The following is a 26,671-nucleotide window of genomic DNA, read 5'->3' on the forward strand; positions in this document are numbered from 1 at the left end:
AGGACTCAAGCTCTTTGAAATAAAACCACTTCTTCTCATGAGTCTATTTCTCCCCACACTCAATGGTGTGTTACATAAACAGGCAGTGTGTAACTTATTTCATACGAGTCAGCTGCTGGGTAGACACAATGAAACTTGCTCCTTGTCTCAAAAGAAACGTACTTGTTCTCCCAAAAGCTGCTAAGCTGTTGTGCAAGGCACCACTGTTTGATTGCACCACCACCCGGTACAGCTCCCCAGCTTCCAACTTGTGAAACATGTGTTCAGAGACGTGTTTGGAGACACTCTGGGAACCAAGTTGATGGTTTTGCTGAAATATAGTCACTGTGTAGGAATCAACATCTCCACCTCCAGGTGTCCAGCTCACTTTCAGGCTGTTTGTCATGCCATTAGGTGAAACATGAATGTTTCTCACTGCACTTGGAACTGGAGAAACAAAAAAGGAACACAAAAACACCTGCTCACAAAGTTCCTGGTTCATTCAGACTTTTAGATCCTTACATTTTTATGGCCATAGCAAATGATTCAAAGGACAAAGAGCATTTACAGGTACAAACAATTTCACTCATGGGTAAACACAAGTAAAGCTTCAGACATTTGTGTTGGATTGTACTATTTTAGAAAAGCAATTCTAAGTGTTTATGGCAACAACAGTAAAGAAAATGTAAGCAAGTTAAACAGAAAAAAGTTAAAATGTTCCTTATCGGGATTACTTCCCTCTTTTTCATGTGATGTTTTGGAAGCACCTCAGAAGATCAAAGCTCTTTATGTACACTTAATTAGTTAGCCATTTTGCAGTTATCATCTCACCCACTCATTTCAGGTAAATAAACAGAGGTGCAAAATAACTTAAGTGATTTATCCAGAGATACTAGCAAAAAAGTGGCATGTGTGAGAATAACAGAAACCCTCACACTGACATCTCAACACTCTTCCTATGAAGCACATCAGATTATCTGCCAACAATCAAATATTGATGACTGTGACATTTGTTTGTTAAATGCAGATAAAGTTAGCTGATGTAGTGTGGTTTTCAATGAGATCTGTGTTCATGCCAGTGTTACAGGAACTCAAATAAGATCATGATTCAGCCTTGATTTTCTGTGCCTCATTTTTTCACCTAAAAAAGCCCAACACATGTTTTAAATACCACGTTATTTCTTACTTGTCAGGCCTTCTATGAAAGTAGCACGTTGTGCATCTCCACTGATTGTCAAGACAAGAATTTTGTATAGACGTCCCGGAGTCAGAGCCGTGAACCGATACTCCTCAACAGTGTTTCCAAGGAAAATGGGTGGGAAGATCTTCATATCATTGAAGAGGAGCTGAATCTCATATTTATCAACATCACCCTCAGCCTTTGACCAAGTTACCTGCAGATCTTCTGTGCTTCTGTTACTAAGAGTCAGCTCCTTCACTGATTCTGGCACTGAAGAGGTGAGAAAGGAAAACTTCTCAGTACTTCTTACTAAATCACAGCAAAAAATGTAACAGCTTTGAGGCCACGTTCCTGAGCTAAAACTTTTCACTCCGTTCCTTACTAAAAGAAGTAGATGGCACTTAGCTTCCTTATACATCCTTTTACATTTCCATGACAAGAAAAATCCATGTCTTCACAGAATCACAGAATCACAGAATAGTCTAGGTTGGAAGAGACCTCCAAGATCACCGAGTCCAACCTCTGACCTAACACTAACAAATCTTCCACTAAACCATAAAATCTTCCACTAAACCACAAATCTTCCACTAAACCAGAATGTCTTGTACATTCTGGCCTAGCTAAAGTATAAATACTAAGCTGATGTAGAAATCTGTACAGCTCTGGTTTTCAGTTTTCCATGTTTCAAGATTTAGCATTCCAAAGTCACAGTACAGGTCTCTTTTTTAATTTTCTGTATGTCTGTAACTTAAACATCACTCATAAACTCAATACTGCTTTTCATCTTTGGAATGACACGCATTTGAAGAGTCACACTCAAGAGTCATCCTATGTTAAAATCATACAGTATTTTTGGGAGCAATATACAGTAAATAAATAAATAAGAAATCCTGGATTGTCTCAGGATGTTTCTGGGGTATTTACTTACTTGTTCTGCCATAGACCCTTTCACTGGTTTCGTATTTCCCACTCCTTGTGCTGACTGTGACGCTGTACTGCCTCCCTGGGACCAGATTAGTGAACACACATTCATTTTCATCCTTTGGGACACTTTTTGTTTGGATGAAATCATTGTTGTTCTTGATGATCACTTCATAATTATCAAAATATCCAGAGGCGTGTAGCCAGGACACCTTCAAGTAGTCACTTCTGGCTGAATTGCTGACAGTAAGTCCCTGAACGCTCGAAGGGACTGAAAGAAAAAAACATTACATTAAAGATTCAGAAAGCAGTAACTTCCTGAAATAACAGGAGTTGCTGTAGTGGGATTATATTTGTGGTAATTACCAGACATTTCTGAGGAACTTGCAAAAATACCACAACATGCATTTAAGCAATACCCTACCCTCTAAAATAGTAACTGTAGAGTTTCCAGGCTGCTTTACATCATATGACAATGATCTGCCTTTCTAATTTTCAGTCTTTTGGAACAACTCGGTCAGTTTTCCTTACAGCAGTGAGTTCCGTGGATTTGACACTGGTTCTGAATTTGCTTCTCCTCCAGGCTGTCCCTTGGATTTTCACTTATATCATGAGAAGCCTAAAATTGCATTTATTGCGCTAACTTAATACTCTTCATAATTTTAACACCCCTTGCCATGTTTCTTTTATTTTACTGGTTTACCAAGTGTAAAATCCCCCTCTTTTCAATCTTTGAGAAAGTTTGGAAAAGTTTTCCATTATTACTGCCACCCAATTTCTCTATTCTGTTATAATCTCCTTGAACACTGCATAAACAATAGACACAGGTGTTACTCACTTATGTGGCATCTTACTAATATTTTAAGAGTTAGCTCCTATCTCCTTCTTTGAGTGTCTGAATAATTTACTTGGAGGGTTCTCTGCAGGATATATTTCAAGAGCCATGTAGAGAGGTTAAGAGCAATAAAACACACTTGAGCCACAACTGATACTTGATTTCTGCTCACTCACAAGAACTGACACAACTTCTATTAATGCTAAGGTCATTTTGTATGACTTATAGCAGCAGTAGGGGCATAAAAATAAGACTAAGTCTGTAAAGCTGAAATTTTATGGTTTGACCCTCCAACTTCTACTCAACCATCTCAGTTTGGTCAGATATTAACAGGTTTTTAATAATGGCTATAGAATGTAGTTATGGTGATTGGATTTCTTCAAAGCCTCTATTTACCTGTTCGTTCCTGGCTGAAGGAATAATTTTCATACTTTCCACTCTTTGTGGTTATCATCACGTTGTAAAGTGTTCCAGGAGTAAGACTGCTAAAGGAGCATTCACTGAGGGATTTGGAAATGGTGAGAGTCTGAACAATCTGGTCATTGTGCGATAGTGTTACCAAATAACTGTCCACATCTCCAGAAGCTGGCAGCCAAGAAACACTGAGGTAGTCACTGCGACCTGAGTTATTTACCGTTACTCCAGTCACGCTGGAAGGAACTGTGCAACAAAAAGGAAAAAACAGAAGAGCTGTAACTAGCCATTTCCTATCGTTGAGAATGCCTGGAATTCAATGCTACAAAATAAGCCGCCTTGGACTAGGGAGCTCCGCACTGACTCCCACTCAGCAGCAGTGAGGGAAGTCGTCTGTGGTGGCATCACCCCATCACTCCTAAAATCCCAGAAGATGAGTTATCTGCGCAAAGTGCCATTTCTCACTAACAGCAATAACCACCGATGCTTGTATGAAGTTGAGGCCCACAGCGGAATGCGTTTCATTTACTATGAATTCTCTGACGCCTAGTGGCCAAAACGTGAATGCAGATTGTTTTTCCAGCCAGCAAGATGACATTGAAGTCTCCAAATAGCCAGAACTCCATCAGTCTCAGGTACAAAGCTATCTGAGTTATGACAGTGGCAGACCTTAATCATAAGGAACTGCTATATCCTCACAGGACTCTGACACGCTGAACTGACTTACAACAGCTGTCAGAATCAAAATTATTAGATTTCACATTATATGTCTATGTGTTTTAAGTCTTTTAGAGTTATTCTTCTCCAATTGCTTTCATTTTTCTTTCTGCTTGAAAATAGTTGTCTTCAAGGAGAACATTGGAGCAAATTGCAGAATGCCTGGCTTTTGCCAACTTAACATAAAAGGTGAAATCGCACTGTGTTGCCAATTTTTCCCTCTATTTAAATATCCAAAGAATTGCTATTACATTTCATAGGTCATTAAACTTAGAGAAGTTGATGCAATAGTAAAAGCTGTCCTATGCTGTACAGGAGGGCCTCAAAAGGAGTAAGCACCAGTGGCTGACATAATTTAATGTTGGAGAAAAAGAATAGGTCATGAGAGACTGAAACCCTAATTCATCCTACCACCTTTAGGCAGCTAATCTGCACACCTCAGTGAGGAGCAATTGCCCTGTACTGCCATCTAGTCAAGGCAACAAGAAAGGACCTTCCAAGGAGTGATTCACCCATCACAGCTGTACATCAACCTCAGGACATCTTTTTATCTTGGCTACAGAGTCGTCCTGCTGTAGGCAGAGCAGCTGGCTCCATAAAGCAATGTAACCCAAATCTCAACCCATAACGTGTCTGAGGTCACACACAGGAAGTATATGGCTGAAACCCATGTATTTCTGAAGTCCCAGTCCTGTGGCTTAACTGCAAGACCATTCTCTTTAATAAACTCATCTTTTAGGAATTTAAAAAAGACATGCTGGAGTATTTCTTTTTTACCTGTCCTCCCCTCTGCGATCATTTGCCTTGAAGATATCCCCCCGCTGACAGTGGTGACAACAACTGAATAGAGTCCTCCAGGTTTCAGGGGATAGAAGTGGTATCTGTTGGTCTCACTGGGAACAGTCTCATTTTTAATGACAACGTTCTCATGAATCAGTAGTACTTGGTATGAGTCTACATCTCCCAGTGCTCTTGTCCAGTTGGTGAACAAGCTGTTGGTTGATCCCTGACTTGCCACAGTCAGACCAGTCACTTGGGCTGGCACTGCAAAGCAAAGTGTCATTATGTTACTGAGGAGAACCAAAATAAAACAAAGCAACCCCCCCCAAATAACCCAAGTTTAGTCACACTGAGGAAATACATCAAAGAAAAATTCCAATTTGAAGCCAGACTCAACAGGACTAAAAATAATCTGTAGACTGCTTCCTGTCTGATGGGATGTGGTCTATGGGAAACTATGGCACAGAAAGGTCTTTCAGGCTTCAGCACAGCTTTCCTTGGTCAGACCAAAATGACTCAAGATCAGAGAACTGGAAGAGGCAGCATTTTACAAATACCAAAAACCAAAATTTAGGAAATCACCTCTTTTTGTTATGACAATTTCAAATAGTCTGTTCTTTTGTTCTCCCTTTTCTCTCCTATTCTCCATCTGTCATTTGTATTAAATGGCAAACTTGTTTGATGAATACCTCAGACAGAGTCATCTATACCTTGGAGAACTCTACATCAGACTCTTTAATTTCAGGATGTACTGCGATGGAGGTTTTTGGTTTTACTTTTTATGTCATAAGGCCTGCAGAATAATAACTTTTCTAGCATCAAAAGATTAATTAATTATTAAACAAACGTAACTTTTATCTAAGCACAAGCTGGTGAACTTAGCCACACCAAAAAGGAAAAAGAAAGAACAAAAAGGAGTATTTACCACAGATTTTACTTCTTTCTAAGTATTTCTTCATACATGACCAAGCAAAACTGAAATAAAGAGCCCTCAGACTTTGAAAAACATGATTGCAAATTTCTTGTTACTATCAACCTTTCTGCATACATACTACTGGATTAGCAATCATTAACAAAAGCTAGAAAATTAGACACATGGATGAAAAAAGGCAATATTCACATAAATGCAAACCAAAAATCACACGTTTTATAACACCGTCACAACATAAGTCCACCTTATTATGGTCTTCCAACCCAGAAGTGCCAGATGGCTCTGATAAAGGCACTTTTATTGATACCTCAGGCTTCTCTAAAAGCTGACCAATCTGGGGTGCATGTAAAACCTATTTCTGTCATTTACAGCATTATTTTGAAAGTCAAGTAGGTTGTCCTGCTGGGAAGAAGATCCAGAGGTCTGGAATGCTTAACGAGACCTATATTCCAATGTATTGATGTTCTTTATCACTTCGAAGGTACTGCTGGCATGTGTTTTCAGGCCCTGCCTGATGTGTTTTCAGGCATTGATTCATTTTAGGAAAGTGGGCCACTGTAACCTCTATGCCTAAATAGGGCTCCTAAGGGGGTGTAAGGCAGAAGGAAATGAAATCCCAGCTACTTCATCACATACCAGAGAAATGAAAGTTTAAGTCAAACTTTTCAGGCCTTGGAAGGAGTTGCAACACTTTAGTAAGGACCACTGTCAAGGCACAGGCATGATTAGATTCATACACTAGCAGCTTGGATTTTTTTTTGTGGGCTGTGCCAGATCAGAGCTATATTTTAAGACTTTGTATGCACTGGAGAATGCACAAGTCAAGCAGAGCAAAGGAATACATATGGTTTAAAACTTGCACACGTGCACAAAATTAGCACCCTGTAGGGGGTGGGAATGGGACTTTGCTCGTGTCACAGTCATCGTTCTAAGTAACAGATACAGATTTTGGAATCAGAAGAGCAGAGAGATTCAAAATACATTTGCAAGGTCACATATGTTTTGTGTCTGTCAACCTTGGAATGCTCACCCTAAATCAACATTTTCCTGTGTTTTTTCCAGATGATGCATGCTTTGAATCAAGAGAGTGACCTTCCCTAAGATACGCTGTGGAAAAATTGTTCTTATATAGAATCTTATGCTAATGTAGATCGATCAGTTATGACATAATATTACAAAAAGCAATTTTGCTGAGAATTACATATCCACTTTTTTTCCATAACTTTAAATAAATACTTCAAGATATTTGAGACTTAGAAATGAGAGACTCAGAAAAGTAACTCTTCTACTGAGGAAGCAAACAAATTCAAGGCTTTTGATATTTAGACCTGGTGTTCGTTCTTTTCACGACAAAGCAAGCAAAGTTGTTGATAGTTAACAGAAATAAAGATCAACATAGATTGACAAAATAGTACCTGTTCTTCCTTCCACTGAAGTCCAGTTGCTTAATATCCCACTAATGGTAGTGATGGTAGCTGTGTATTTTCTTCCAGGTACCAACTCAGTGAAGGTAAATTCTCTAGCTTCTTTTGCAAGCCCTTTCTTTATGACAGTAAGATCCCTGTCTCCCAGTGAAACCACGTAGCTGTCCCATTCTGCAACAGGGGTCATCCACATGACACTAAGTGAGGATTCATTAGCATACTTCACACGGAGCTGGAGAACAGGCTCTGGAGCTGTAAAAGTACACAAATATCACAAAAACTTGACTCTGTAGTGAACACACATGCATATCTCAAGCTGCTCTAGGGAATCAAGCTAGAAATGTGAGCAAAGAGGACATTTTGTACCTTCCTCTAGGAAGTCAGTCTTACAAATCTGTTATTTCTGCTGCTCTTTCAAGTAAGGGACTGTAGCAGCAGACTTCAGTAATGCATTATGGCTACAATGTTTAGGTTTAAATTTATGCCAGTTGATTTTAGTGTGAACAGAAATTCAGCGAAGTCAGTAAGCCCTCTCTTGAACTGTGGGTGCTAAGCAGGGCCATAAAACATCTGTACCATAAAATGTATCTAGGTCAATTTAGCTGTGACAAACAAGGATGTAAATTATAGGCTCAGAGTGACATTGACTTTGCACTGGTTTGTATCTCAGTGAAGTTGGGAGAAACTCCAAATTTACAGTGGTATAAAAGAGAATTCAAACTTTTATCAGTGTGTGTGTGCGTGCACATGCCCCCATGCATGCACGCACACACAGAGGGCTTCTGTCACCTGAGTTCCCTGATCTGATCTTATCTCTGTTACGCTGAAATCCAACCCACTTTCCAAGCCTAGAGGCTGACATAAAAGAAAATGAAGGGAGAATAGGGACTAATACCTATGCTTCCTAACACGTGCATTATGTATCTGACTGTGAGGTCAAATACAGTTGTGATACACCCACTACCATATATTATTTATTTGACCACTTTCCAATCTCTTAGCTGTGTCCATTAAAACTATCACCATGAGCTTATTTACATTGAAGTAAGTGAGATGAGAATCTGCCCTGCTTTGATCAAGTTGGCTAGAAGCGAGAGGAAACATCAGCTTCTACTGGCCCTTCTGTTGTGCAAAACTAACAAAATGAAACCCTCAGGGAGTGACAGGTAAGGGTGTAGCAGGAAAGGTGGCCACCAGGAAGGCTGAGGATAAAGTAGGGTGGTCCCATCTTAGCACACGTTCTCCAGTGAGAGCCAAACACTCCTCTCCTCCAAGTCTTCTGGTCCTCTGAACTGCACTTTTTTACATAACAGAGCAGAACAATTAACAATTATATTGCAACTATTTCTTAAGTTTGAAGTAATCAGATGTGGCTTTGACCAACACATTCCAAAAAAAAAGTCCTTTAATGTTACTGCAGTGCATATGGATTTCCTCTGGAAAGGCTAACTTGAACTAACCCCATTTTCTTTCTGGAACACAGCAACAAGAAATGTGATGTTATGGAACAGTCATGCAAACATACACCTCAGCCAGCTTGGGTTAATGCTGTTGATACTAATTATTTATTCAGACTGGCAAGGAAACCAGTTTGCCACTGAACATACTGGTGAACGATTCAGGAAGCTGTATATTGCCCTGTTTAAAGAATTATTTAGGATACCTACAACCAGCTACAACATGTAACAGTGAAATTTTGTACATCTAATGTCATACCTCAGTCATGACAGAACGGTGATGTAATTCCCAAAACTTTCATTAAGATATTTATCATGAAAATAACACCTGATAATTTTCACAGAACTGCTAAAATAACTATTTCTGTTGCTTATAAGGGAGCTCTTTTTTAATGTCAAAATAAAATGAAATTTATTTGTAGATTCCCAAGTGCTATTTCTTTCTGATCGTCCACGGAGCCATGTTTTGTATTTTCACACTTGCTCACCTGTTCTCCCTGTGCAGCTAGCCTTGCTCTGCAAATCGCCACTCTCCACAACGACCTCCACTTCGTACTGCCTGCCTGGAATGAGGCCCACGTCCTGGATGAGGTGCTCGGTCGCCTCCTTTTCTAGGGTGGTGTTGAGCACCAGGGCAGAGTGGTTCCAGAGGAGCAGGCGGTACCTCTCCCAGTCTCCCGCAGGGGGCAGCCAGTTCACTCGCAGAGACCTCAGCCAGCCACCACCACCGGCTTTCAGCTCCGAAACTTTCTGGGGAACTGAAATAAAAGAGATTGTGAGAGTAATTTTGAAGAGGGGTATTTCTGGCAAGACATACCTGGCCACTGGCAAAACCTGCCTCACAGCATACCTATTGTAGAAGAACTTGCATCAGTTAAAGCACCATCAGGTGGCTTGTAGTTGTTCATTTTGAAGATGATTTTACTCTTACCCACACACCACTCACTCACTTTTTCACTGTTGGTTTCTGACATCAGAAATAGGGAACCCTTCATAGGATAGGGAAAATCTCCCCTGTGTAGCTCCAGGATGCATCCTGCATGCTTCAGTTAGATTCTCAGCTGTATTCTGGAGTTGATTAAGTTCATTTAGAAATTGTCAATGATTTTTTCAAAGCTAAGGCCAAAACTTCAGTCACTGTGGGTCAAATTATGGTCTCAACAACAGAAAGGCACTTCTTCCCCAAAGGCCTTGTATGTCCTAGTCCCTTCCACATGCAAGGCACTGAGTTTGAAATGAGGACCTGAAGCTATCCCTTCAAATGGAAAAGGTAATCTTAAAGGTCTTTAATGGTAGAGCTAGGCAATCAAAACCAACATGTGTAAAACTGGTCCTGCTTTGTACTTATTGGACTTGAATGGCTTTATGGCTTTTCACACATCTTCCAGTCACATGATACTGCACTGAGGGTAGCAGCTAGATATGCCGAGGATATTCCTGCCTTTCACATGGGTTAAATTGCAAATTGTAAATATTCTCTAAAATAAATACTCTCTCATACATACACACAATTGGTATTTGTTGGCTCTGAGTTTATTAACAATTTATTATGTATTCTTCAACTACTTTTATATTTCTCCCATCTAAATTCTACCTGGGTTAAGCTGGTGTGGAGAAGATGAAATGTCTCTGTGGCCAGTAATGCTGTGGGAGAATTATGCCGGGGTTTTTCAAGTTGCGAACTCATACAAGAGTTGCCTGAGACGAAATTATACTTCAGAAAGAAGATAAATAAAACATAACCCAGCTTTACCCAGACTGCCACATGCCTTCCTTAGTAAAGAAAGGTGAGACCTAATCTTTTCTTATTCGTAGATTTGTGTCTAGAGCAAGGGGTAATATTATTAGAAGTTGCAAAATTATTTAAAACTCCGTTAACAATTTGTTTATATACAGACGTCCCCATAATGTAAATCATTTTATATACTATGCTGAGCTGAATTCAAGATAAAGTTTGTCAGAAGTGGAATAGCATAGAACACTTTTGTGACAGACTCACCCAACTATACGGTCCCAAAATGCATTATTGCTTCCTGCTCCCAAACTACGCTGTAACTGCTTTTGACTGCCAGATTAACCGTTGCCAGAGAGTCAGGAAGGGGTACTCCCGGAACGATACTGTGCTCTTTATCTTATTTTGCCTGGAGTCCAAATCACTTTGTCTCCTGCAATGATTTTCTACAAGGCCAGTGTTGGCAAAAATAGCATTGGTTAAAATGTTCTTACTGAAGCAGAAGACTTACATGTCCTGCCAGTTGCCATCTTATCAGTAAACAGTTCACCACTGATTGTGCGGGCAGTAACCTGATAAAGACGTCCTGGAGTTAGCTTGTCAAAATGAGTGTCTGTGACCGCTGGCTGTAAAGTTTTGACTTCTTTAACTGATCCAAGATGAGACAGAGTGATATTATAGAAATCGAGGTTTCCTGAAGGTCTTCTCCATTTAACGTTTAATGTATCCAAGCTGTCATCGTTAGTCACTGTCAAATCTAAGACTTCAGCTGGGGCTAAAAAAAGATAGTGAGAATAAAGTATTTCAATCAAAGAACATAAGAGACCTACTGCTTCCAAACTGCAATAGTGAGTTTTGCTTTTAAATAAGAAGTTTTACTTTTTGTTATATAAGATGGTGTATGAATGACTGCATATCAGTGGTGGAAAGAGCAAAGCCTGAGCACAGTGCTGAACTCAGCCCTGCAAGCTCAGCCCTACTTTAAGTAATCTAGCCCAGAAGTGGCACTTGTTATGCTGCCCACTCTCACTTCACAGAACAGAAAACCCGTGAGCCACATCTGTACTGTCACTAGTTGTTTTGACTGTAAACTGAACAAGGCACATGCTCCTAAGAATGGAGATGTCTGCACAGATTTTACTAAACACTACAGCATCATTGAAGCTCTGCCTAATTTACATCGGTCTAGGTGGGATTGGAATAAAACTCATTTAATCCAACCCTCCATCAAAAGAAAAGTATAGCCACCTCTTAATATCTTCATTTGCAGGCTAGGGGTACTCCAAGTATTGAAATGGAGCATCATGCCAGAAACTAGATGGAATGCTTTTATATTGAGAAAACTTGTGAGATTTATTTTTTTTTGTACCCCACAAGAGGAAGAAATAAATAATTCTGAAGAAATAAAATGAAATAAGGGCATAATACCCAGAACAACTTGTACCAGGTGACAACAGCACTCATCTCTGTGTCCCAGACACTGTAGTATCATTCGCGTTATATTAAATTATAGATACATGCTGAGATTTCTGAAAGAAAAACTGGGCCTACAATTTCCCAGAAATTAAAAAAGCAGAGACAAGACCCTGCTTGTGCTTACATGTGTCTTTTTGGGCTCTAGTAGGATGTCATCCTATCTTTCATCCTATGACCATAGAACTCCATTCTGAAAAAAAATGGATCTCTAAAACTCTGGTTTTTTTAATTTTTTTTTTTCTTTGGAGGAAAAAAAAAAAAAAAAAAAAAAAAAAAAGCATTCAATTTTAAATTCCTTAACCTGCTCTACATTTTTTTCCACTTCCTTTTCAGAAGTGCAGCTATTCTGCAACCAAGAGAAAAAAGTCTGTCCTGGGAAAAAAAAAAAATATATATATATATATAAAATAATTAAAAAAAAAAAGAATCATAGAGGTAAACCCTCTTCAATACTGTGAAAGAACCAGACTACAGACTGTCTCAATTCACCAAGGAAGTTGATAAAGTTGATATAGCAATCACATGGACCTATTTCACAGATAGGGCACTTGTGATACCAGTGAGTTAGGCTCAAATCGTTAATCAATTTTAAATGCTTGATGGAGCTGCCTGCACTAAGCAGTGCAGCTAAGTTAGCTGCAGTTACCTTAAAAGCTAATTGAGCAGCTAACTTTGCTTTAATGATAACTTAGGTAGCTAAATTAGCTCACAGTGTCTGTAACTCCCTCTACACCCTTTGAGAGAAACACTTGCCAAGGGTAAGTCAGACACTGACTTGGGAAGATACATTTGGAACATGATCCATTTATCATTAACATGTCCTGTAATATTGCTAGATTATAGCCTTGACTTTTTGTTCTGTTGTGACAAATTCTGAAATCATACCTGTCCTAACTATTTGAAAACTGGTGCTCTCCAATCCTGCAGCCTGGGTTACGACAGAGAGGTTATACACATGCCCTGCTGTAAGTCCAGAAAAAGTGTAAGAAGTCGGAGGGTCTTCTTGGTGAATCTCATGAACTGGAACTTGATTATCCAGTAACACCAGCCTGTATAGATCCACATGCCCAGAGCCAGGAGACCATGAAACATGAATAGTGTCTGTCTTGACATTGACCTGAATATTCTTCACAGGAGATGGCACTGTAGGAATAAAAAGATAAAAAAAAAATATAAAAAAATAAAACAACAACAACAAAAAACACATGCTTAAGGCCTAATGGTTATCTCCACAATTACAGCAACTTTGCACAGATTTACTTTTCAAATATGTTGAGTTTATTTGGGGTTAGTGAAAACCTAACCTCAGATTTATGGCCAAATTAGTCATAAAAACATTCCTCCATTCTTAGCAAATCACTCTTTATGTTAGTCACCCATGCTCTGTTTATATCTGTTGACAATAAATAGATACTTATATATATACATATGTATATTTCAAGGTAGAAGAAATACATATTTGCTAGTTTCAAAGTGCAGAACTGCAAAATACTGTAAGTGGTTTTACTTAGATGAACTACAGTCAAAGAAGTCTTACCAGTAGATCCACTTATGTGAAGTTCTGGGGTACTTTTATTTCCAGAAACTGCAGTGAGGACAATATTGTATTTATTCCCAGGGATTAAACTGGTGAAAGTGCTTTCTGTTTTTGTAGATCTTCCTGGTACAGAAACTTCTTGTATCTTTGTATCATTGTGATCAAATAATACTAGATTGTATAAGTCCACCTTTCCTGAGGAACGGTCCCATTGAACTTGTAAGCTTGTCAATGTAGTTTTCTCCTTACTAATTTCAAAATGAGATGGTGGTAAGGGATCTGTAGTTAAAAAATAAATTAATAATAAAAATCAAGACAGAAAACAAGCCAGTATTTCTTGCATTGGGATTGAAAGAAGTTTTACGTAGCATTACAAAAAATTCTAGAACTCTCCCTTTTCATCATCATCCTGTCAATGTTTTTTCAAAAAGTCTTTACCATTTCTAAACACCATATCAGTGAAACCTGCCTTCATGAGAGTCCTGCAGAATTCAGCAATGTTACCTGTGTGTATGTGTACATATATACACACGCCCCTATAGTGAAGCACTTGCAGTTGTAGATGTAAATTGTGACCTTGGAAATCTGATGATAGTAGAACAATAATGACTAATAAGAAACATCAAACACATACACAAAAAAAATACACTCAACGCCTCAGTGAAACATAGCTTTATAGATGCAGTGGTACTCGTGGCTTTCATTTCCTAGCACTCACACTGAACACTTTATCACTAATGGGCATGAACATTTACACAGTTTCAAGTGCCACAAGTTTTTGTTTTTCATATTAACTTCAACCACTTCAAACAGATTAAGTATGCTTCTCTTCTGGTGTAGTATTGTTCACACAAATTAAAGAAACAAACAGTACATTGGGCAAGCTTTTTAGGAAATATTTTAATAGCAATTTAATAACTTAATTAGAGCTATTTATCTAAGAAACTCTTTGTGTTCATTATGGTCTTTAGTAAATAGCTCTCAAGTAAAATGACCTGCAAAATACCATACACTCTAAAGAAATAGCAAACAAAAGATGACCAAAATAAAAGACTGTGGTTGTTTGTACTCTCCGTGTGTATTTCATCACTCACAAGACTTCATGCAAATATATATAGTTATATAGTTAGACCCCCATTATAGTGGGGATCTGCCACAGGCCACCTGACCAGGAAGACAGAGCAGATGAAGCCCTGTACAGACAGGAGCAGCCTCATGTTCACAAGCCCTGGTCCTTTGAGGGACTTCAACCACTGGTATCTATTGGAGGACCAGCACAGCAGGGCACAGACAATCCAGGAGGCTCCTGGAATGCAGTGAAGATAACTTCCTTCTCCAGGTGACAGAGAAGCCAACATGGAGAGGTGCTGTGCTGGGCCTCGATCTGACCAACAAGGAGGGGTTTCTGGGGAATGAGAAGCTCAATGTAGAGATCAAGATCTTTAGGGCAGTGAGGAGGGTGCAAGAGAAGCTTGAAATCTGGACTTCAAGAGAGCGGACTTTGGCTTTTTCAAGGATCTGCTTGGTAGAGTCCCATGAGATAAGGCCCTGGAGGGAGGAGGGACCCAGGAAAGCTGGTTAATATTCAAGGACCACCTTCTAAGCTCAAGAGCGATACATTGCCATGAGACATATACGGATGAACAAAGAGCTCCTGGCCATACACAAGAACTCAAACACAAAAAGGAAACTACAGAGGGTGGAAGCAAGGACAGGTAGCCTGTGAGGAATGCAGAGATGTTGTCAGAGCATCCAGGGATGGAGTTAGGAAAGACAAAGCCCAAACGGAATTGAATTTGGCCAGGAATGTCAAGGGTAATAAGAAGGGTTTCCACAAGTACATCAGTGACACAAGGAAGACTAGGGAAAATATAGGCCTGCTACAGGAGACCTGGTTACGCAGGACAGTGAAAAGGCCGAGGTACCAAATGCCTTCTTTGCCTCAGTCTTTACCAGCAAGACTGGCCTCCAGGAATCCCAGGTCCCGGAGACCAGAGTGAAAGGCTGCAGCAAGGAAGACTTCCCCCTGGTGAAAGAGGCTTAGGTCAGGGAATACTTGAGCAAAATGGACATTCACAAGTCCATGGGCCCTGATGGGATGCATCCACAAGTGTTGAGAGAGTTTGCAGATGTGATTGCAAGGCCTCTCTCAAAAATCTTTTGTCGATCATGGCAACTGGGAGAAGTGCCTAAAGACTGGAGGAAAGCAAATGTCACTCCTAACTTCAAGAAGGGCAAGAAGGAGGACTTGGGAAACTTGAGGCTGGTTAGCCTCACCTCAATCCCTGGGAAAGAGATGGAACAGCTAATCCTGGAAACCATTTCCAGGCACACAAAGGAGAATAAAATCAGAAGCAGTCAGCATGGATTCACTAAGTCATACCTGACCAACCTGATAAGTTTCTATGATGACATGACCAGCCTGATGGATGAGGGGAGAGCAGCAAATATTGTCTTCCTGGGCTTCAGTAAGGCCTTGACACTGTTCCCCCTAAGATCCTTATAAAGAAGCTGCTGAAGTATGGGCAGGATGAGCAGTGAGGTGAATGGCGGGCCCCAGAGGGCAGTGGTCAGTGGTGCAAAGCCTAGCTGAAGACCAGTGATAAATGGAGTACCCCAGGGGTCAATACTGGGTCCAGCCCTGTTTAACATCTCCATTAATCATCTATATGATGGGGTAGAGTGCATCCTCAAAAATTAGTGAATTACACAAAACTAGGTGGGGTGACTGATTCACTGGAGGTTTGTGCTGCCATCCAGAGAGGTCTCAACAGGCTGGAGAGGTGGGCTAAGAAGAATCTCATGAAGCTGAGTAAGGAGAATTGCAGAGTCCTGCACTTGGGGAGCAACAACCCCGGTACATGCTAGGGACCACCCAGTTGGAAAGAGGCTTTGCAGAAAAGGACCTGGGGGTCCTGGTGGACACCAAGTTGAACCAGCAATGAATGAGCAATGTGCCCTTGCTACTAAGAAGGTTAATGGTATTCTTGGCTGCGTTAGGCAAAGTACTGCCAGCAGGTCAAGAGAGGTGATCCTTTTGTTCTTCTCAGTGTTGGTGAGGCTGCACCTTGAGTACTGTGTCCAGTTCTGGGATCCCCAGTACAACAGAGACATGGACTTACTGCAGAGAGTCCAACGCAGGGCCGCCAAGATGATTTAAGGGCCTGGAGAACCTCTCCCATGAGGAGAGGCTGCGAGCTGGGACTGTTCAGCCTGGAGAAGAGAAAGCTTAGGGTGGATCTTATAAACGTCTATAAATACTTGAAGGGAGTGTTGAAAGAAGATGGAGCCAGGCTCTTTTCAGTGGTGCCCAGTGCCAGGACAAGAGGCATGGGCAAAAACTGGAGCACAGAAGGTTCCATCTAAACATCAGGAAGCACTTCTATACTGTGTGGGTGAATGAGCACTGGAACATGCTGCCTACAGAAGCTGTGGAATCTCCTTGTTTAGAGATCTTCAAAAGCCACCTGGACATAGAATTGGGCAACTTGCTTTAAGTGGACCTGCTTGAATCACAGAATCACAGAATTTTCTAGGTTGGAAGAGACCTCAAGATCATCAAGTCCAACCTCTGACCTAACACTAACAGTCCCCACTAAACCATGTGCGGGTTGGACCAGACGACCTCCAGAGGTCCCTTCCAACCTCAACTATTCTGTGATCCTGTGATCCAGGCTGGTAAGTGAGGTCTCCACGTCAGCAGTACCTTAAAAACAGAACAATAAGGCTGTTTTTCCAATGCAATCGCTGCTGTGCTGTTCCCTGAATGAGCAGATGAAAGAGTACGAGATCACAGTCAGACCCAGGAACACAGTGATAGGGGAATCATGGGCTAGGAGCCTTTTAAACTGTTCTTCTCCAAAGGTCTAATTCCTTCCTACAAAACTGTGCTGAGAATGTACTAGTGCCACGTTTTGGTGGTACACCCTGTCAAGAAGTTATAGCAGGAATTTCAGGGGAAAAATACCACCCCCCACTGGAACCTAGTTTTCTGATCAAATCCAGATTCCTCCTTTGGACCACAAAGACTCTGGTGCTCTTCAAAAAAAATTTTTTTTAAGGATGAAAATTAAACTAATAAAATAAATGAAGAACAGTAATTCTCTTCTTTTCTTGACCTCTTTCTTTAAGGCCAAGCTACTTTTGCCTAAAACTGGAAAATTAATTAATTAATTAATTACACTGAAGTCAAAGACCAAACACATCAAACTTCAGGCCAGATAGTTAAAACTTCACCCAGCTACAGCAATTGAAACAGGAGGTTTTAACGAAAAGCATCAGGAAATCTTAACAATAGGCTCGAGTACCAGCTCCACCTATAACATACACTAAGTCACTAAAGGCTATTATGCTGGCAAGAGTGAATAGCAGGGGTATAAACTTGTGCCTTGAAGGCAATTGTTCTAACCAGAAAAGGTCAAACTTTGTCAGTCAGAAGTGAATTTCAGCACTATATATGGTCAGATGCACAGACAGCTGAAACAGTTTTAATTAGACTAATACCCAGTGAACAGTCACGACAACTGTCAAGTTCAACCCTCCGTCTGACAAAGTTAGAATAAGGCTGACTCTTCATTAGTCCTGCAAAAGTAATCAAAGTTGTAATCCACGTTATTTGTCAAATTCCACAAAAGAAGACACCTCCTACATCTTTGGAAGTGCTTATACTATCCTGGGCAATCTGTCTTCCAAGGTGCATTAAGCAAAGAAAGTATTGCGTGCCTAGAAGGTGAAGTTCAGAAATTCTGACTTTATCTAATCTATCTGGTCCAGAAAACAAAACACTCAGTGCTCTGTACATCCGTTAGAACAAAGGAACAATGAGATTGGGAAGTGCCTGGGCTGAAAGAGCCCTGGATGGAAACAAACACTTAAAAAGCCATTTACATTGTTACACAAGTCTCTGCTGGCAACAATACAATACTGATATATCACAGAAATAAAATATTTTCTAAGATATTTATATACCATTTGATACTGTATGAATTAATGTCTCCTGGTCTTCTCTTCCAGGAGGCTTTGTGTTGCTTTAATTATACTGCATCTTCATTTTGACTTTTGGGAGAATCTGTTTAGTACGCACAGGTGCGATAAATGTATTCTATAGAAACGATAAATACAGTTTCATACAGTCCCCCAAATACAGTCTGAGGACTGGGAATTCTGACTTCAGCCTCAGCTCTCCTCCTACCAAATCATTTGGTTTTTCTTCGTTTTCCCTTTTCGTAAAACAGTGAAAATGGCCTACTTCACAAGGACTCTTCTGAAAATTAAGTCAAAGGGTTTGATTTCACCCTTTTAAAGTACGAATACCCATTTCTTTGGGATGATATGCAACAGAAAATCTTTAGCACAATCTACATTGTCATTTATTTTCTTTTTATACTCTGCATTTGAGACAATGATCGTAATTATTACATGATCATGGATTATAGGATTATACAGACTATAGTTGGAGCCACGTCACACTAGTTGTTCTTACAGATGGCTAATAAATCAGATTTATCCCAAACAATTTGAAATTTACAGGAGCAAACACATGGCCAAGCCACGCTTCTGGCACTTACAGTTGTGTGGTGCAATGGAAAAATACTCTGCCAGTCTGTGTCTTAGATGATAAAATTATTTACCTCTTTTCTTTCAAATACTTAGCAATTTTTCTGGTAAAATTTTATTTATCTGTTAGTTCTCTCAGTGCAGGTAGGTTGGATCAAGCAGTAATAAAATATATCATTGCAACACTTTCCTAGAAAACAATGTTGAAAATCGCATTTCTAAGCCTATCTTAGAAGATTTATTTGAAACCAAGGGAATTCTCAAGCTGTTTTTCCATGGCTCTCAAGACCAGTTTTACTTCTGAATTGAAATTCATAAATTTAACCGTAAATTAGAATCTGTTCATATGCTACTGTTTTTAACTGGAAATTTACTTTAAAATATCTAATCATTCACTGAAAATACACTACTGAAATAGAGTTATGCTGACGCACCTACATTTGGAAAATTGAGGACTTAAAAGTGTTTTCTCTGAAATCAATAAAGATACAAATCTACATTTTTTTTTGTCATACAGTAGTAGCTTAGTCACAGAAAGTTTTACTGAGATCAAAAAAGAGACAAGAAAGGATCAACAGGTGCATGCGTTGTTCCAATGTTAGAATGCCAAGCATGTTGACTAGTTACATGATTTTATAGATACATAGAGATATTTTATACATCCATATAAATATGCACACTAAAAGCATAACAAATGGTAAATATTAACCTAAAATAAACTAAATATCCAGACTCGTGCCCACTAACATCTGTAATCTCAGGTTTCCAGTGGAAAATCTAACTGTAGCTCAGAGGTGATAAATAGCATTATCAGCCTTTTCTTCATTTCCTATTCTACCAAAATAGCACAACGGCCAACATGCGTGTTTGCATGTCTGTGTATTCCTGGCCTATACAATGCGTATGTGATTGCATTTGCCATCATTTTTGAGTATCAGTTTTAGGTCTCCTTGAGAGGATTAAATATTCAACATTTTAGGTTGGTAATTTGTAGGTCAAAATTTCTTGAGTAAATAGATGTAACAGACTCCATCTTGGTGGGCTAGCATGGTTTACAGCATCACTATTCCTACCTTACTAGTTTTCAGAGATACGTATCCCTAAATTAAACAGAAGCTGCTTCTCTACTCAAAGATTCGCTCAGGTATTATGTAAGAGTTTATGGAGTCTGGCAAGCTGTGCACTCGCTCTATTGGAATATCAAACTTGTACACAGCACAGACAAAATCATAGTTATGACAACACATTACAATGTAAAATTAAAGACACAAAAGGCCAAATTCAGTAAAGGATTTGGTTCTCTCCAAACATTTACATTTTAACAGCAATTACACAGTATGCATGTTCATATGCATTATTCATCACTTTCACCGTTAAGTCCTTAATCAGAACAGATAGCACTCACAATTTGACAAAATATTTTGGATTTTATGTGTTTAGATGACCCAGCACTTTATATAAGAAATGCGATGAAAAACTGAACTTCCAACAGACATAAGCACATGAAAATTTTAATGGGAATGAATGTGAGGAAAATGTTAAAGCTTCTGAATGAAATGTGAATATATGAAGTTATTTGTGTAGATTTTTTGTATCACGTCAATACAGATGATCAAAAGCTCGTTTTGCAAAAGTAAATGTGAGATAGGATTCCTCTCACTTAACTTCAACCATCTAAACTGCAGGTGCCTAGTCTAACCTAGGCTCCTTGCCCAGTCGGCAGAAAAAACTGGGCACCTCCAAAGAACAGCTTATCCCATCTTTCTTAAGACATGCTGCTCAGGAAGGGAACCTCACCAAGTAGCAAGGTCAGACATTGTATTTTTAGATGGCTCACGATAGCTCAGTTCCGCTACCATCCAATCAGTGGAAATTCTGTTTACAATATGTCTGAAAATATTGTTCATACTTCCGTATTCACCAGATAGTTTCCAGGAACATACACCTACAGACACTTTCTGTAGATCATAAAGCAAAACTACTGACGCGATGTTACAAAGGAACAGGTGAAGAGAGTTTCCAAAAAAAATGGTTTAAAATGCTGCCCCTAGTGGAAACATACAGAGGAACAAGGGGCTGGACCGCATTCTGCATTTAAATGCATGGAATCAACAATACAACACAGTTGCTGAGAGGCATAACAAACCCTATATATTCTTTATTAAAAAAAAAAAAAGAAAAAAAAAAAAGTCATATTATAGAGCTACCTGTGTATTTTAAATACTATCAAGCAATGCAAGAGATGTGAATCAAGGAAAGTACGGAACCACAGACCAATCTGGCTAGCTGTCTTTGAAGCAAACCTCCAAAGCTCCTCTATTCTTATTTCTTGCCTTTGACTGATCTCTGCTATCCAAAACTGAAGCACAAACCACGATTCAAGTATTGTCAACTAATTTGCAGTATGTCAACTTGTACTTTAATCAGTCTTTTCACTGACATGAGCTCCAATGACTAACATGACTCCAATCAGTAGTTGCTTCATTCACTTTTATTATCTTACAGTCCTGCAAAAATCTATGTACCAATAGTTCATAAATGGCATATACAAACTACTGTCTAAATGACCATGCATTAATTCAAAATGTGTTCTAAGGTGCTATCTTCTCCTCTACCTCATCTCAAGTGTTCATTATTACAACTCTAATACCCAGTAACAATGGTGATTCATACCTGTTACTGATAATGGTTGATTTATTCTTTCAATTTTCAAATTATAGGTCATCAATATTGAAAACAATTGACATGATGCATGATATGGACTTAAATCACTATATAGAAATTATTACTTGGTTTTATCCAGTGATATAACTTGAGCTTAACATATAGCTATCACACCAGCAGATCTGTCACTAGACTTTTTCTGAACTTATCAAAGCAAATTAATGGAGGCTATTTACTGTACTTGTATGTTTCCTGCAGGGAAAAGGGTCTGACAATAAGTGGTGTATCCGAATTGGTAACTACTAAGTATTTAGCTCCTGCAATTGTCAATACTAATACTGCAAGACCTATGAGTTTAGGAGCAAACCAGTGAGGCATGTAACAATTGATCTTATTTAAGTCATCTCTGTTTTGAGTCTTGTGTTACCACCTGTAAGAGGCTGGACAATATTATTTTTCACCATCTTTATAAACCGCTAATTCACCCAGAAAGAGTCCCATTCTTCTGTCTCTGCAGCTGGCTGGTCTATGTAGTTCACTGCTTTGAAAGCTGGGCCGTTCACATCCACGCACAAGCACGCCCGCATAAAGGGGGCTTCCCTTGGCCCCGGCAGGCTGCGGGATCATTTCTACAGCCAGTCACGGGTCCAGCACTGCCAGCGCTCTGCACACAGCTGTCCGTCAGTGGCTGTACTCGGAGCCAATGCACATGCAAGAAGTTTCAGCCTTACTTTTAGACTCTTACTTTTAGACTAAAGCGGTCTAGGGCAGAACGAAGCAGTAAGTTATCCTTGCGCGGGATCTACCTGTCACGAAACGGGCTGCGTTTAGGCGCAGCAAGCACGCTGTCACCTGAGAAGCTGCGAAGCCAACAGGCTTGGATGAGCGCACAGGACGTGAAAGCATCGTCTCAAAGCATTATTCAGCTGGACGGCAGCTTGAGGGACGGAGCAGCGGCAGGGACACTCCCGGGCCCGCCGCGTTACCTTTTGACAGAGGCGTCGAGACCCCCCCCCCCCCCTCCGCCGCCCCCCAGAGCCATCCTCGCCCTCGCCCCTACCTGTCTGCAGGGACACGTCGGTGGGCTCCCCGCCGGAGAGCGGCTGGATGCGGAGGTGGTACCACGTCCCGGCCTCCAGGCCCCGCAGGGCGCAGCCGTAGGAGCCGTTGGCGGTGCGGGCGGGCTGGCAGCCGGCGGGCTGCCCGTCCTCGGAGCGCCCCGTCACGCTGAAGTTGCAGGCGGGGGCCGCGGCTCGCCAGCGCAGCCAGGCGCCGTGCCCGGTGACGAGCCGCTCCGTCAGGTTGGCGCTGCACCCCGCCGCCTCCCCGAGCGCGGCCTGCGGGGACAAGGGAAGAGAAATGAGGAGCGCGGGGAGGCGCTGAGAGAAGCCGCCCGGCCGAGCGCTGCCCCCCGCCGAGCGCTGCCCCCCGCCGAGCGCTGCCCCCCGCCGCTCACCTCGCTCAGGGCCAGCGCCACGCACAGGGCGAGCCCCGCTCCATGGCTCAGCATCGCCGCCCGCCTTCAGCCGCCCAAGCCCTCGCGGGGAGGGGGGCGAGAAGCCGAGCGCGCCCGGCGGGGTCCCGGGGGCGCCCCCTCCGCCGGGCCGCCCGCTTGCTGCATGCGCTGCGGGACGCCCCGGGCGCCTCGCTCCCTGCCCGCCCGCCTGCCTGCGCCGGGGGGCGGCGGCCGGGGGGTGCGCGGGGGCTGCCCGGCGGCCGGCCGGCGGCGGCTGAGGAGGAGCGGGGGGCGGAGGAGGCGGGGGAGGCGGCCGCCGCTTCCCACGCTGCCATTCTGACCCGGGCTGACTCCGCCGGAGCCCTCTCGGCGGGCTTCCGCAATCAAAAGGCGATTTCCTCGCCGCCCGAGGCGGGGGGGAGGTTGAGGCGGGCGGGGGCGGCACCCCACGGCACGGTGCGGGGACGAGCCGCGACCCCCGGCCCCTGGGTCTCCGGGGGGCGAGGGTCATCCTCCTTCCCGGGGCGCCACCCCCGCGGCCGCCCCTCGGTCCCTCCTTCCTCCCGGGCCTCGGCTGCTCTCCCCCGGCTTTCCTTTCGGTCCCTTCTCCCACCACACCTCCCTTCCTTCCTCGCCGCTTCCTCCCTCCTCTGATCCCTCCCGGGGGGCTCCGGGCCCCTCGCCCCCCTCACGCGGGGCGGCCGCCATTTCGCACCTCGCCCCTTGCCTCGTGCCCACCTCACCTCACACGCCCCTCGCCTCACGCCCCCTTCTCACGCCCGCCCTGTCTCCTTTTGACTTCAGCCATCCCTAAACGTCCCTCTCAGGTTCTTCGTGGGGGACAACCTGGCAGCCTGAGGGGCGTGTGGGGTTTGCTGTGGACCACCAAGGCCTCTGTCCTCTCCCTGTCCCTGCGACACCGTGACCACAGCCATGAGGCCAGGAGCGCCCTGGCAGAGCTCGCCACCACCTATGCACGGCAGAGGAGTAGCTCATGTATCAATGGCCAAGCTTTGTGTTTTGCTCTGCATCAGCTTCTGTCCTTGAAACAATTCCCCGGAATAACTCCCAAGATAAAATTATACACCAGCGAAAGCAAAAAAATCTCTGCTTTTAGACAGCACACAGCAAGCTGCGCGCAATTTCCAATTCAGCTCTAGCTGCAGCACAGCTCTCCATTTCTGTCATGCACACCCATTTCCTTTTATTTAAGTTTTCAGCCTCTTAAAGCTCAGATGCATGTGTATGCAGGGTGGGGTGATGGAGAAGAAACACAGCTAAAATTGTTTCAGACCACCAGATACTCAGATAAGCGATAACCTAGCAACTACCGCGTAAATTTGTGGCTGCATAAAGGGGGAGGAATTCATCGTTTACTTTCTTCACACAGGAGTGGCACTTTTCTGCATCTTTCTGTACTGCAAGATGCACACAGAATTTTAACTTCTAAAAGCAAATTCAGTACCATCCCCATTTCAGTTTTGCCCCGTTTTGATATTTAGGGAGAAAAGGTGCTAGCACTTAAAAAGGTTAGTCTGCCTTTCAGGGGAACTGCTACTGCAGGATTTGGGGAGCCCTTAATCTGTCAAACAAGATAAATATCTGAAAATGCTTTGCTCTTATTCTTCCATTCAGAAACCAGAGGTCTTAGCACTCTAAGGTGGTGACTTGGACCTGTGGAAAACTTCACTGGTCTCTGGAGTTTCATGCCTGGTCCTAGGGACCTGGCACAGAGGGTGCAGGGCTTTACACTGCAAAGGCTCAGGATGACTGATAACTTTAGGATCAATAATCTTACTTTATGTTATTAATATATATTGATCATTATGTCATTGTCAAGCCCACTGCAGAACAAGATCTCCCCTGGAAGAAATGTTTTACATACTTCAGACAAAAGGAGTGACTGTGCCTCTAAGAGCTATTGCAGTGGTAAAAAATCTGTTGACAGAAAACACAAGGTGTGTGTATTGGATGTTAACTGGTACTAAAACTATAAAAGTGTCTTGTAATCAGCTTAAAGTGAAAGATATTTGCAGCATAAAACCATCTTTAGACAATTGTGCTTTAGGGACCTAATGGCATAAACTATATCAACACTTTCCCAGCACTAGATAAGAGAAAATATGAAGGCTTATTGGGATGTTTGGATCACTTCAGACTCCTCTCTGAAAATGACAATATTCAGAGCAAGCTGCATTTTCTTGGAAAATTGGAGCTTGCATTGTAGGGACTTTTAAATGCATATCCATAACCTGAAATATACAACTCAGACATATAGGTGTAAATTAGTTAAGTAGATGTAATACGTGAAAGAAAAAAAAATAAAGTCCGTGCACACTTATAAAATTCAGAAAATAAATGCAACCTGTCAAAAGTGAAATTTCAAGATTCTTGGAAATGTCTGTCTGTCTTCTCCAGCTGACATAAGATAATGCACGGAGAAAAGGTATGTTGCTGCTTCTCAGCATTGCCCATCATTTTGAAGTTCCTACTTTATTCTCCTTATTCTTGCTATCATAAAATCTTTAAAACTACCCTGTTATATTAGTAGGAAAATTCAGTTTTATGGGGTTTGAGACTTCCTTCTGCGCATTATCCACTACAAGACTGCTCTAAGGATATCTGCCACAGACGTCTGTGCCAGTACTGGAACAGAACAGGAGGGATCCATCACTCACTGGTGGCAATATATAGAATAGCCAACATAATATGAGTAATCATTTCCAGAGTGGTATTGAATAAATGGGCTTTTAGCAAATCAACAGTCACACAGCCTTTAACACTTACTGATCTGTGTGACAAGCCAAGAAACTAATTAAAAAAAAAAAAAAAAAAAAAAAAAAAAAAAAAAAAAAAAAAAAGAAAAAAAAAAGAACTGGAAGTGAGCTTTGGGAGTGGCCGGACATGTCTCTAATAGCAGGCTCCGAAGTCTCTTTCAGACACTTTCCCAAGGTTTCCTGACTTTTTTTTTTTTTTTTTTTTTTTACACCAACCTCTCTCTCTGCCTCTCTAATCAAGAGGAAATGGGCTTTGCAAAGCTTTTGTCACGGCTTGAAAGTGCAAGCTGCAGTTTTACTTGAAATCCAAGGCTGCTCTAAACCAAACATTTTCTTTGATTGAAGTGTCACCATTGTCCCCTCAGAACTGGTATGCTCACAGCCAAATAACATCAAGGCTTTAGTTCTACAAACAAGAGGACCTGGCCTGGGGCAGATGCAGTTCACGGGAAGGATTGTCTTCCTAACAGCCCTTATCAGCCTACCTGTTTTCAAAGTATCACATTAGCTCCGATTAATCTTTTAAACATCTCTGCTAGCTTGACAAAGATGTTTTTAATTCCACTCTAAGGACAAGGGAGATGAAAGATGGAGGCCAAAAACATTTCAGTTTGTATGTCAGAGTATCTGATGGAGTATCTAGATTCAAATGTCCAGACCTGGCTGGAGGTTCCAAGGGACAGATACCTGTGATTGTTTTTAATTTATTTTTTAATGGTGATGCCTATCATCAGGAATCTGGCTTTGAAGCATTGACCTAAGCAAACTGCTCAGTGCAAATCTTGTGAACAAGGAGATGAGCTGGGGTAGGAACACAGGAGGTGACAGCTTCAAC

The 26,671-nt window shown here is 41.7% G+C and overlaps 1 protein-coding gene across 2 annotated transcripts in view; it reads right to left on the minus strand.

The window, feature by feature from the left end:
* PTPRB (protein tyrosine phosphatase receptor type B) overlaps window positions 1–26,671 on the minus strand; it is a 63,923-nt gene that overhangs the window by 25,392 nt on the left and 11,860 nt on the right. Inside the window, exons 1-12 of one of the 2 annotated variants that reach the window (XM_035334949.1) lie at window positions 23,060–23,265; window positions 22,664–22,940; window positions 13,384–13,662; window positions 12,732–12,989; window positions 10,882–11,145; window positions 9,127–9,396; window positions 7,173–7,433; window positions 4,824–5,090; window positions 3,312–3,575; window positions 2,088–2,351; window positions 1,166–1,429; window positions 163–426 (exon numbers count right to left, since the gene is read on the minus strand). In XM_035334949.1, the coding sequence (XP_035190840.1) occupies window positions 163–426; window positions 1,166–1,429; window positions 2,088–2,351; window positions 3,312–3,575; window positions 4,824–5,090; window positions 7,173–7,433; window positions 9,127–9,396; window positions 10,882–11,145; window positions 12,732–12,989; window positions 13,384–13,662; window positions 22,664–22,940; window positions 23,060–23,113 (2,986 nt within the window). In that variant the 5' untranslated portion in view covers window positions 23,114–23,265. Of the gene's footprint in view, window positions 1–162; window positions 427–1,165; window positions 1,430–2,087; window positions 2,352–3,311; window positions 3,576–4,823; window positions 5,091–7,172; window positions 7,434–9,126; window positions 9,397–10,881; window positions 11,146–12,731; window positions 12,990–13,383; window positions 13,663–22,663; window positions 22,941–23,059; window positions 23,266–26,671 lie in introns of those variants that run through there. The other variant, XM_035334957.1, reaches the window with a different exon arrangement.

This window comes from Oxyura jamaicensis, chromosome 1, assembly GCF_011077185.1.
Source record: "Oxyura jamaicensis isolate SHBP4307 breed ruddy duck chromosome 1, BPBGC_Ojam_1.0, whole genome shotgun sequence".
Lineage (NCBI taxonomy): Eukaryota > Metazoa > Chordata > Aves > Anseriformes > Anatidae > Oxyura > Oxyura jamaicensis.